Source organism: Manihot esculenta, chromosome 1, assembly GCF_001659605.2.
Source record: "Manihot esculenta cultivar AM560-2 chromosome 1, M.esculenta_v8, whole genome shotgun sequence".
In the NCBI taxonomy this organism is placed as follows: Eukaryota; Viridiplantae; Streptophyta; class Magnoliopsida; order Malpighiales; family Euphorbiaceae; genus Manihot; species Manihot esculenta.
Window position 1 is genome coordinate 27,089,799 of NC_035161.2, and position 12,521 is coordinate 27,102,319.

Below are 12,521 nucleotides of genomic sequence, written 5' to 3' on the forward strand. Positions count from 1 at the left end.
CAATCACGCAAACCTTTCCACAACTTGAAGGACAAACCAGCTACACCACTCACATGTGAAAGACTCGACATGGACCACAAAGGCTTAACAACAGGATAGTCACGGCATAAATGAAGGGTAGATTCGAAAGCATCACAAAGACAACATGCAGGAGCAAAGGAACCCATGTGGTGATGCATGACTGGAAGAATATCCAAAGAAGCACGCCACGTGAAATTCACAATTTAATTTTTAAAGTTTAGTAAAATATATAATTAGTTCTCTATATTTTTAAATTTAATTACAAAGTTTTATTTTATTATTAAAATAGTCTATCCAGTTATAATTCATTCATATATTTTTATAAATTAATCTCTAAATATTATAATTACTTATAAATAAAAAACTATATTTTCTACAAACTAATCTCATATATTCATTAAATTTAATGTCTTATATTTAGCAATAAAATAATAAAATCAAAATTAAACAAAAGTTTAATGTCTTATCTTTGAACTACAATTTTTTAGCCACTCTGCTCAAATTTAACTGATTGATTGTACGTTGATAATATAAAATTCAATTATCAGAAAATATGAAATCTACTAATTAATGAACCTGAATTTACTGGAAAATAAACAACTAATTTTATTTTTTAATATTATATAAATAAAGACAATTCAACATTGTTCTTCAATTTCTAAATACACTGAATTCTGAAAACTCTAAAAAAAATATATTTTTACCGACTACCACAACATCAGCTAATTTTAATTTCTGTTTGTATTTTAAAGAATTTAAAAAGTATTTATTTGGAAAAGAGTTTAAATGGTTTTGAAATATACTCTTATTATTTAAATTAATTTAAAAGTAATTTACTATTAGTTTTCATTACTTTACCTGTATCTATAGATTTGTATATATATATATGTCATTTCGTGTTGATACAAAACTCTCTCTATTTTACTATGAAATTATTTGTTTTATCGAATTTAATTGTTTAATCATTACTTCTCTAATTATCATCACAAAATTATTTTTATCCTGAGTTAATTCTATTCATCTTCGTTCATATTGTTTGCTATGCATAGAATATTAAAGGTTTAATTATAAAATAAACAAATACTTTTTTTTTTTTGTCTTTAAGTTTAAATATTACTCCAATTATAATTTTTCTTCTTTAATTTAGAGATTTTTTACACTAAAATAAATTTTTTTATTAATTTTTAATGAAAATAAAAACTGGTACAATTATAAAAATACCATTAATATAGAATATTTTTATTAAAAATAATTAAAGTACTATTGTAAAAAATATAAAATTTAAGATTTTTATGGATATTGTCCGTAATTGTTAACTCGATTTTATTAAATTTTTATTCAGTTTTAAATTAATATGTTTTTTTTTTTTACTTTTTTCTTAATGACAGTAGATGAAATATTTTTAAGTAGGATGATCATTGTTCGATTTAAATAGAAAAAATGAATTAAATTAAATTAATTTAAAATTTTAGTTTAATTTTTTATTTATTTTAGTTCGTTTTAGTTTTTAGTTTTAAAATTTTTTGTTATTTTAGTTCGGTTTAATTTTAATTAGAAAAAAATAAAAAAAATTATACTGAATCAATTAACAATAATAATATATTATTTTTTATCATATAGAGAATAAACTATAATAAAAATTAAAATATTTTAATTAAATTTTAAAATATTAAATAGAAGGTAAGAAAATAAAAAATATATTAAAAAGTTTAACCAATCAAATTAAACTGAATTAAATTAAATCACATCGATTCGATTTAATTTGATTTCGCTTAAAATTAATTCTGTTTGATTTTCACAAATATTAAAATTTCAATTTTTAATTTATTCGATTCGATTTTAAATTCAACTGATCAAATATTATGAAAATATCTTATTCAATTAAATTGTATCGGGATAATTTCGATAATATATAATCTAACTTGAGAGGACTCTAAGTTTACAAAATAATGCTAGCATTGAATTGAGTCGAATTTAAATTTTATACTAGTAATCCAAAAAAATTTTTATATGAATATGTATTAAATATAAAATATATTTTATAAGAATGTTTATAAATTTTTTTATATAATTTATTTTGAAAAACATAATTTTAATATTTTTACAAAATCATTGAATTAAAAATATATAACTTATTAAAAATATTCAAAATAAATTATTAAAATATAAAAATCTAATGGATGGAGTTTAACAATTTTTTAAGTTAAATTTAAAATATTATTAATAATAATATTAAACTTTTTTTACCAATAGAAGTAAAACCTTGTACAGTGCATCGTACTCCTTTGTCAACTTACCCTTAACAATTAAGAAGTTTAAAGGCTCTGTTTTAGAAACTCTATCGTGGCCTAATGACGCTCAGCCAAATAGACATGCCTTTGGAGTTCTAGGCTCGGGTTGGTTATGGGTGCAACGAGGGAAGTTTTGCATGTCTCAAGGCAAAATCTGGCACAATCGCGTGAAGAAGCATTCTTCTGGCTGTGTTGCCGTTTTTCAGCCTTCCACATCTCCAGTGCTCTTGTTTGGCATAGGGCTTCTATAGTTGTTGTCTTTGTTATTTTTGCCTCGAGTATAATCTTGGAAGTAGGTCTTCTTGGTTAGTAGGGAGATTTTCAGTGTCTAGGAGGGGGTTTAGGTCTCTGCTCTCTTTTCCTATGATCGTCCAATGATGTGTTTCCTTGGACCTAACCTCTTTTGAATGGTTTTTCAGTTGTGCACCTTAAGCATTTTAGCTATTTTTACATAATTTGATATCATTATTTAAAATTCAGTTATTTCTCATATTAATTTTTTAATTTAAAAATTAAAATTTTATATAATTTTATAAAAATTTATTTAAATTCTTTTATTTGAAAATGAATTCCAATTATTTGGCCGCATAGACAAGATCTTCCCACACCTAATTAAAAAGCTAAAATTGCTGAAACCGGAAAACATATGACAAAAAAGGAAAGTTTTGAGCTGGATAAATCATGTGAATTTGATTCCGGTTGTTTAAAAAGTCTAAACTACTATTTGCTTCCACGTAAAATAAGACTTTGGATTTACATTTAGAAGCGATTGGATAAGGACATTGAAAGCATAAACTCATGTGAAAATGAGCTTGTTCATTAGATTAAATATTTATATTTAATCATTAGATTAACAAACTAATTGCATAGGACAGATGTGTCAACTCCTTAGGCAAGCAACAGAGACATGTGAAGAAGGTGAATGTGAAAAACTTCTCACAATAGGACAGATGTGCCAATTGCATAATTCCATAAAGTAAGCCCAGTGGTTCCCAACCGAATCTTCGGTTAAGGCAGCTACTTGAAGCAACCGCCAACCTCCATCAAAGCCATTGCAAAACTATTACTACCCTCACGCATCTAACGTCTGCGAGTCCAAACAATACTGAACTTCTTGCTTCTGCATGCTCCCAACTTGAATCTTCCAAGTCTTCAATTCCCACGTCGAGCATAGAAGCAAAGCAAAGTTGGAAAAAAGAAAAAGAAAAAGCAAAGCAAGAGGAACAGAAAGAAATAAAATAAATAATCCCCCTAGAATTTTCAAACCTCCAAAATTAGACTAGAATAATTGAGTTTCCATTTCTGGACACCCCCAGAAAGTAGGAGATTCAAGGTCTAGTTACGGCACTTACACAGAAACAAGAGAAGCAGAGAATTGAAGTAGACGAGAGGGTGAAAGATGGGTGCTTTGTCTATTGTTCCTCTGCTCCCTTCAAAGCCGAGACCCTCTGTTTTTGAGCAGAACAGCCATCTCTTCCCCTCCAGAAGAAAATCCAAGAAGAGAATTAGTCCAGTGAGTTTCTCGTCTCCCCCTTCTCTTAAATCAAATAAAATCTAAGTATTTTTCTTGTTGGTTATTTTTGGGATTGACTTTGATTTGTTGGTTCATGATTGAATCAGGTGGCGAGGTTATTTGGGCCGTCGATCTTTGAGGCTTCAAAGCTGAAGGTGTTGTTTGTAGGAGTTGACGAGGAGAAGCATCCAGCGAAGCTACCAAGGACCTATACGCTAACTCATAGTGATATTACTGCTAGGCTTACTTTAGCCATCTCACAAACAATAAATATTTCTCAGGTACTTGATCTGCTATACCCAGATGCTAAATCATGCCTTTTTCAGCATGATTATCATATTCTATATAAATTTTTAGTTGCTTGATCAAAATATGGATTTCATGAACAAAAGGAAACAGGGGATTTGAATTAGGATTTGGTTGCAGTTGCAGGGATGGTCCAACAAATTGTACAGAGATGAAGTGGTAGCAGAATGGAAGAAAGTGAAGGGAAAGATGTCTCTGCATGTCCATTGTCATATCAGTGGAGGCCATTTTTTATTAGATTTATGTGCAAGGCTCAGATATTACATCTTCTGCAAAGAACTCCCTGTGGTAATTAGTTTTTGAATTTTCTTTCAAATTTGATCATATCATCATTAATAAAATGGGATTATTTATTATTTATTATTATTATTTTCTTATTTTGTGATGAAACAGGTGTTGAAGGCCATTGTCCATGGAGACGGGAATCTGTTGAACAACTACCCAGAATTGCAGGAGGCTCTGGTTTGGGTTTATTTCCATTCAAACATTCCAGAGTTCAACAGGGTGGGGTGCTGGGGCCCATTAAAGGATGCAGGAGCACCAGCTTCTCCTTTAGGGCATGGGCATGGGACCCATGAAAGCAAGCAGCAGGCAACCCCAGCAAGTAACTGGGACTTGCCCGAGCCATGCAAAGAGAAGTGCGAGTGTTGTTTCCCTCCAATGAGCTTGATCCATTGGTCAGAATAGCAGCTCAAAGCAAACCCTAAATGGTTGATCCATTGTATCACACTCAGAAAAGTGTTGCTCTTGTATATATATTTATAACTGAAATTGTATGCCAAATGCCTCTCTTGGCATTCAGTGATTGGAGGGTGGGGATGTTTAATTGTTTATGCTTCAAGATGTGTTTTTTCTTTCATATTTATTGGATTTTTTTTATAAAAAAATTTAATTCTAGGATGAGTCCTGAGTTGATCTAAAGAACTAGTGATTTGAATTTGTTTGCGTGATATTATTGATGTTTTGCCGTTTTGTGCATTTGTCAAAAAGGATAATGTGTTTTTTTGAAATGATTCATAAATTAGTATAATTTCAAATCCAGTTCAAAAGCTTTTAGTCAATAATATTGTGCAATTTGAAAATTTTAATTTATTACAAGGATAAAGGTTAAGAATGGGTGCAAAAGGAGTGGGTCCCTCGAGATTCATTCTAATTTGGCAACGTGATTCATGTTCTATTTGGAGGCCAAATTACTTTCATGGACGGTGTTCCAACATTTTCTTTTCTTTTCTTTTCTCTTCTTTCCTTTCCTTTACCAGAAAGAGTAATTCTATTAAAGGAAAGTTTAGCAGAAGGTCCCATCCACAACCCAACTCATTAAAACTAATGGAGCTGGATTAACCTAAACACACCACTACCTGGCCTTGTTTTTCCACCGCAACGACTGAAAAGCAGAGAGCGATATCACAGAGGCAATCAAACGATGCACGAGCAATTTTTCAAATCATGCATAATTTAAAAAATAATTATCAATTTATATAGGATTCAAAAATATTTTCGAATCCTATGTGTCAAAGCGACTATCAAACACGCTAGTTCGACACCCATAATATCTAACAATAGAGAGTTCGACACCATGGGTGTTGAACCTCCAAAAATCCAGGTTGTTCAAATTTCGTGGCAGATGTGGCGTGTTCGGCACTATATGTGCTGAATACGCTGCATGGAAGTGCGGCAATATCACATGGGGTGCAGAGATTCTTTGCACCCCTGTGACATGCATTTCATGCATAATAGAGAGTTCGACACCATGGGTGTTGAACCTCCAAAAATCCAGGTTGTTCAAATTTCGTGGCAGATGTGGCGTGTTCGGCACTATATGTGCCGAATACGCTGCATGGAAGTGTGGCAATATCACATGGGGTGCAGAGATTCTTTGCACCCCTGTGACATGCATTTCATGCATGTCACAACGCTGCATGTGGACATGTTCGGCACTCCCACATTTATTCCACCATTCGCTCCACCATCCGCATTTATTCTACCATCCATATCCACATTTACCACGACGGCTAGTTCGGCAGTTTTACTATCAAACTACACTGCCTATAAATACCACACTCGACCATAAATTTTTTGCTACCTCATCTTTACCCGTCTCGGTTATAAATTTGTTATATCCTTACTCTCTCCTTACTCACCCCGGCTATAAAATTGCTACCTCTTTGCTCAATTACAATCAACTTTCCTCTTTATCGAGCTTATTTTTTACTCTATCTTATCTCCTATTTGATCTATACTTCCATAATATTGCATATTTTATACTTAATTTTTGATACAACTCAGTTTATTTTTTGTATAAATTTCATAAAATTATCGTATCTACTTGTTTTGACTCGACTACAAAAAAAAAATACTGATAAGTTTTAAATTTTTTTCATACTAATTTTAAATTATTTTTTATTTTTATAGTAAATTTTGTAAGGAAAAATAAATTCCTAATAATTTTTTTTCAGAAATCGAAAGATTTTATTTCATTGGTCATATATCGGTGAAAACGTGATACAATGATTCATATTTAAAGGTATGTATATAAAAATCACAATTTTTTAAAATAAATATATCATATTTATTGTGTTTAATTTTAATTTACTGTAATTTTAAAAAATAGTTTTTTTATAAATTATAGAAATATTGAATTTCTTTTTTTTTTAATTTTTTATCAGAAAAATAGCAGTTCCTACATATGCGAATATTCATTGGGATGGAAATATTATAAATAGTTCTGATGGATACGATTATGATAGAAGTTTTTCAAAGATTGTTCCAATAGGTAAACGGATAAGTTTTAATCAATTGGTCGTAAAAATTGCTTGTGCAATTGGATTATCCGAGAATAATGAATATATAGAGACAATTAGTTTTAGAAAGCCTACAATTGTGGATGGATCCTTAAATTTGAATGTATGGAGATATGGGGTGAAGATGATGTATCTAGTATGTTTAATTACTTGTATCAAATTGGTGATATACCTGCTATAGAAATATATGTTAAGATATTTCGTCGTGTTAATACTACAAATGATGATGCTGATATTGGTACATCTGGAACTGCTGTGGAATCAAATGATGAACAAAATGTAGTTGATGATTATGGTTTATCTGATAGTCTTGCAGGGCCGTCAATTAATTTATCTGATACAGTAGAGGATGAGGATGAGGATGACAATGATTCATGGATATCTACTGAGAATAATGATGATGATAATAGTTAGGAGAAAAGTGGGAGTGAGTCTCGATATTACAACACACAATTTCCTAATCCTCTTGTACCTGTTGTTCATTCTCCCCATACGCAGAAATAGACTTCGATTTGCTTAGGGTGGATCCTTATGATAAGTCAGAAGGTCGTTCCTTTTGGGATCATTCTAAAAAATTTTCAGTTGGGATGATATTTTCTTCAAGAGATGCAGTGGCTGCGGCTGCAAAAGAATATCACCTAAGACATCATCATCAATTTTGTTACCATGAAACAAGAGAGAAAACTCATTCCATAAAGTGTAAAGGGTGTGCGTGGAGGTTTCGAGCATCCAAGACAGAAGGAGAGGATATATGGAAAATTACGAGATACAGTGGATCACACACATGTACAAATCCTCAGTTGACGAAAAATCATAGCCAACTGGATAAAAATTTCATTTGTTCATTCATCTTTGCATTAATTGAACAACAGCCCGATATAAAAATTGCTGCCCTACAAGCTGAAGTAAGGGATAAATTTTGGTACGAGCCGTTTTATCAGAAAATATGGAAAGCTAAGCAGAAGGCAATTGCAAGGCTTTATGGGGGTTGGGATGAATCATTCAGTCATTTACGTAGATTCAGACTGCACTTCATCATTTTAACCCAGAAATAGTATATATGATTGAAGATAATCCACATTGGATAAATGAGCGATTAAATCTGATGTGTCTTGTATTTGACCATATGTTTTGGGCTTTTAAGCAATCGATTGAGGGATTTAAACATTGCCGACCTGTTATCTCAATCGATGGGACATTTTTATACGGAAAAAACACCGGGTGTATACTGTGTGCAACCGCTCTTGATGAAAATAATCAACTATTTCCATTAGCTTTTGCCATTGTTGATAAGGAGGACGGTGACAACTGGTTATGGTTTATGGATTGCTTAAGGATCTTTGTGACCAATCGATAAGATTTGTGTGTAATTTTATATCGCCATGTTGGAATTCTAAAGGCGATGCAGAAAGATTGGTGGCAACCTCCAGCTGGTCATCATTGTTACTGCATCAGACATGTTTTGAGTAATTATAATAAGACATTCAAAAATGCAGCAATAAAGAAAGCATTGCGCAAGGCAGATATGTGTCACATTTTAATACGAAGTTCATTTAATTTTTTAAATTTAATGTCACTTTTGACTTGTGCTAATTTTACTTTGATGAACTTGTCATTTATATCAGCAAATGGAAACCAGAAAAGAAAGTTTTACGAGGCAATGAACAATATTCGGGAGGTGCACCCTGAATCATACGATTGAGAAATTAAGATAAATTTAGAGAAATGGACGAGATCACACGATGGTGGACAGAGGTATGGCGTGATGACAACAAACATGGCAGAATCACTAAATGGCATAATAAAAAGATTTCGGGCGTTGCCAATAATGGCAATGGTTGAAAAAATATTTTTCCAGTGTGTCTATTATTTTGATACGCAGAAGACAACATTTTTGGATCAACAAAGCAAAAGCTTTGTTTTCAGTCGGTATTGTAGTGACACACTGCGTGCTAACGCAATTAAAACAAATGGACATAGAGTCCAACAGTTCAATAGTCAGACAATGATTTGCGAAATAATTACATATTTTTTTAAATATTATCATTATGGACGGTTAAAACTTTTTACAAAAATTAACTTTTTAATCTCTTAAATTATAATACTAATTAGTTAATTTTTAAAATTTTTAAACTTTGTTTAATAAAATTTCTAAATTTATAAAAATTACATAAAAAATTATATTAACAATATTATTTAATTTGAAATAACTTATATTTTTTTATTAACATTTGACATTTTAATTTATAATTTTATTTTTATAATAAAATAAAAAATAGATATACATATTTAAAAGTAAATAAGAGTTAAATAAGAGTTTATAAAAAAATCTGATATTCTCTGAAAATAAGAAAATGAAAACGGAGATCACTGTGTGCTGAAGAAGAAGAAGAAGAAGAAAGCGTGCTGAAGGTGGAGGTGAAGGCGTATGGCAAAGTGTGGAGAAGAGAAGGAGAAGAGAAGAGCTGAACAGTGGACAGGAGAAGAGCAGAATGAAAATTGGAAAAAAGAAGGAGATGATGGGAGACTTGTCTTTTTTTTAAAGCCAAGTCTCTCCGGGCCTGTGCATGCAAGTCCGTGTGGCTCTGCATGCATGCAAAAGAAAAGTGTTCGGCACTTATAGTGCCGAACACTTTTCTTTTGTCAAGGCTTCGTTAGGAACGCCTGACGAAGCCTCTATGCTAGTGTGTGTTCGTCACTTATAGTGCCGAACACGCCACATCACCCACGGGAGCAGATTTAATAGGCTCTCGTGGCAAAGAATAGGTTGTTCGACATTATAGGTGTCGAACAACCTGGATTATTGAAGGTTCGACACTCATGGTGTCGAACTCTCTATTGTTCGACACCATGGGTATCGAATTAGCGTGTTCGGCAATATGACTACCAAATACGTTGCGTTGATACACATAATCTGAAAATATTTTCGGATCCCATATGAATTGATAATTATTTTTTAAATTATACATTATTTGAAAAATTGCTCAAGATGTACTCCGACGCTATCATGTCCAGCCTCATTTAACTGAGCAACTTGTAGCAACATAGAACTAAACCCATAGCCAGAAGACTCCAGGGAATAGGTCTACCTCTTCCAATGGAGAGGATAATTATGACTCCCCTGCAACCATCAACACCAGCAAATCAACTATCAAGTGAGAGCAGTAGCTACATGCGGCCCTCCCCGATTGTAAACCTAAACAAAAAAAATTCAACCTCTTAAGCCGAAGTACCTACTAAGGCCATCTCCAACGCTGCGCCAATCTTCATTTTGGCGTTGGAGATGGCCCTCCAACACTGCGCCAAAATCCAACGGGATTTTGGCGCTCGCTACAGTGTCACGCCAAATATGGCGTGACACTGTAGCAGCGCTATTTTCTGTTTTTTTTTTAATTTATAATATAATTTAAAATTTGTTTTTTTTATTTTTTTAAATTATAATATAATTCAAAATTTATATATATTTTCAATTAAATTTATTTTTTTTTCACTCTCATAATTTATTATATTTTTAATTTATTTTATATTTTTATAATTATTAAAATTTAATTTAAATTAATATATTCACAATTATAAATAATATTTATAATAAATTAATTTATTTATAATATATTATATAGAATAATATAAATAAATTAGTAAAGTAACACATATATTATAATTCAACCATATATATTAATTCAAAATACAATTATTCACGGTACATTAAATATTTAATATTCCGGAAGGTCAGACCCGGATCCAGCAATATCATTGAGATATTGACCATATACATTAGATGCGGATGGCGGTGGTGGTTGTTGACGCTGAGCTCTTTTCTCTGATATTCGAATTTTTTCTTGGCGAAATGTTTCATGAGCAATTGGATCAGAAATAGAATTTAAATCAAGCAATAAAATTTTATTTTCTTCTTTAAATTCCTTTAAGTCCAAAGCTCTACTTTTCATTAGTCTTCCCTTCTCCCTTTCTGCAGTTGCATTCGCCAACGATTCCACAAGCTTTTCATTATTAGCATGTAAGCATTTCAGAGCGGATGAAAAAGATTCGTCAAATTTTTTCTTCAATTTTGCTTTTTTGACACCAAGAGGTCGATTCGATGATGTATAATCTCCTGCAATATCCTCATTTAAATGGATTGAAAAAGATGATAAGTTTGGAGATGGTACCATAGGTGAGTCAGGAGTAGGATTGTCCGACTCTGAGGACACATAAGAAGAGCTTTGATTTTGAACTATTTTTTTTTTAGAGCTACAATCTTTAAACTTCTCAGCATCTTTCATCATGTTCCAAACATGGTCAAATTTGAATCCTCTTTTGTAGCTTGGATCTTGCATTAGTAAAGTTTTCGCTTGATTGAGCTGCATAATTAGAAAAATATTAAGAAAAATTCTAATATTTATGTACAAAGTAATTACCAAAAAAATACTCACCAGATCTTGCTCTGAAGCACCACTAGGATGTAAGTTTTCAACTTGTCGATAACAACCATTCAATTTTCTTATAGCCTTCTCAATAACTTGCAATCGACATTGCAAAGATCGTGGGTTGCGGGACTCCCAACACTCATTCTTTGCAAGTTCATATGCTTCTGCCACCCGACTCCAAAAACGTTGACTAGATTGTTGTTTACCTACAATGGGATCTTGTGAAACATCTAGATAAATTCCGCATAATAGCACATCTTCATTGGTAGAATATCCTGCAGATCTTGAAGTCATCGTTTACAAAGTGATTAAATATTGAAGGAAATGGCTAACGTATGGTAAGTTGTAGATGTTGGCATTCCAATATATATAAGTGAGATGGAATCTCAGATAATAATTGCACCAACAGTATTCTGATAGATCTTATCAAAAAATCGACCGTTGGATGGATTTCATTTCGATCTCGACCTTCATATAGTATGCATCCCTATCCCCACATTTTTCAATTAAGTCAGATGGAATCTCAGATAATAATTACACCAACAGTATTCTGATAGATCTTATCAAAAAATCGACCGTTGGATGGATTTCATTTCGATCTCGACCTTCATATAGTATGCATCCCTATCCCCACATTTTTCAATTAAGTCAGATGGAATCTCAGATAATAATTACACCAACAGTATTCTGATAGATCTTATCAAAAAATCGACCGTTGGATGGATTTCATTTCGATCTCGACCTTCAGATAGTATGCATCCCTATCCCCACATTTTTCAATGAAGTCAGATGGAATCTCAGATAATAATTACACCAACAGTATTCTGATAGATCTTATCAAAAAATCGACCGTTGGATGGATTTCATTTCGATCTCGACCTTCAGATAGCATGCATCCCTATCCCCACATTTTTCAATGAAGTCAGATGGAATCTCAGATAATAATTACACCAACAGTATTCTGATAGATCTTATCAAAAAATCGACCGTTGGATGGATTTCATTTCGATCTCGACCTTCAGATAGTATGCATCCCTATCCCCACATTTTTCAATGAAGTCAGATGGAATCTCAGATAATAATTACACCAACAGTATTCTGATAGATCTTATCAAAAAATCGACCGTTGGATGGATTTCATTTCGATCTCGACCTTCAGATAGTA

The 12,521-nt window shown here is 32.0% G+C and overlaps 2 protein-coding genes across 2 annotated transcripts; both read left to right on the plus strand.

The window, feature by feature from the left end:
* Nucleotides 1-3,106: 3,106 nt before the first annotated feature.
* Nucleotides 3,107-5,145, plus strand: LOC110621067 (protein STAY-GREEN homolog, chloroplastic). Its single transcript, XM_021765118.2, has 4 exons — nucleotides 3,107-3,825; nucleotides 3,933-4,106; nucleotides 4,252-4,419; nucleotides 4,525-5,145. Exons 1-4 carry the CDS (start codon nucleotides 3,712-3,714, stop codon nucleotides 4,816-4,818), a joined length of 750 nt encoding a protein of 249 aa, XP_021620810.1. The 5' UTR covers nucleotides 3,107-3,711; the 3' UTR covers nucleotides 4,819-5,145.
* Nucleotides 5,146-7,037: 1,892 nt separating this feature from the next.
* On the plus strand, nucleotides 7,038-7,987 carry LOC110609404. Its single transcript, XM_021748962.1, has 2 exons — nucleotides 7,038-7,341; nucleotides 7,431-7,987. The coding sequence occupies exons 1-2, from the start codon at nucleotides 7,038-7,040 to the stop codon at nucleotides 7,985-7,987; spliced, it is 861 nt and encodes a 286-aa protein (XP_021604654.1).
* Nucleotides 7,988-12,521: the final 4,534 nt, after the last annotated feature.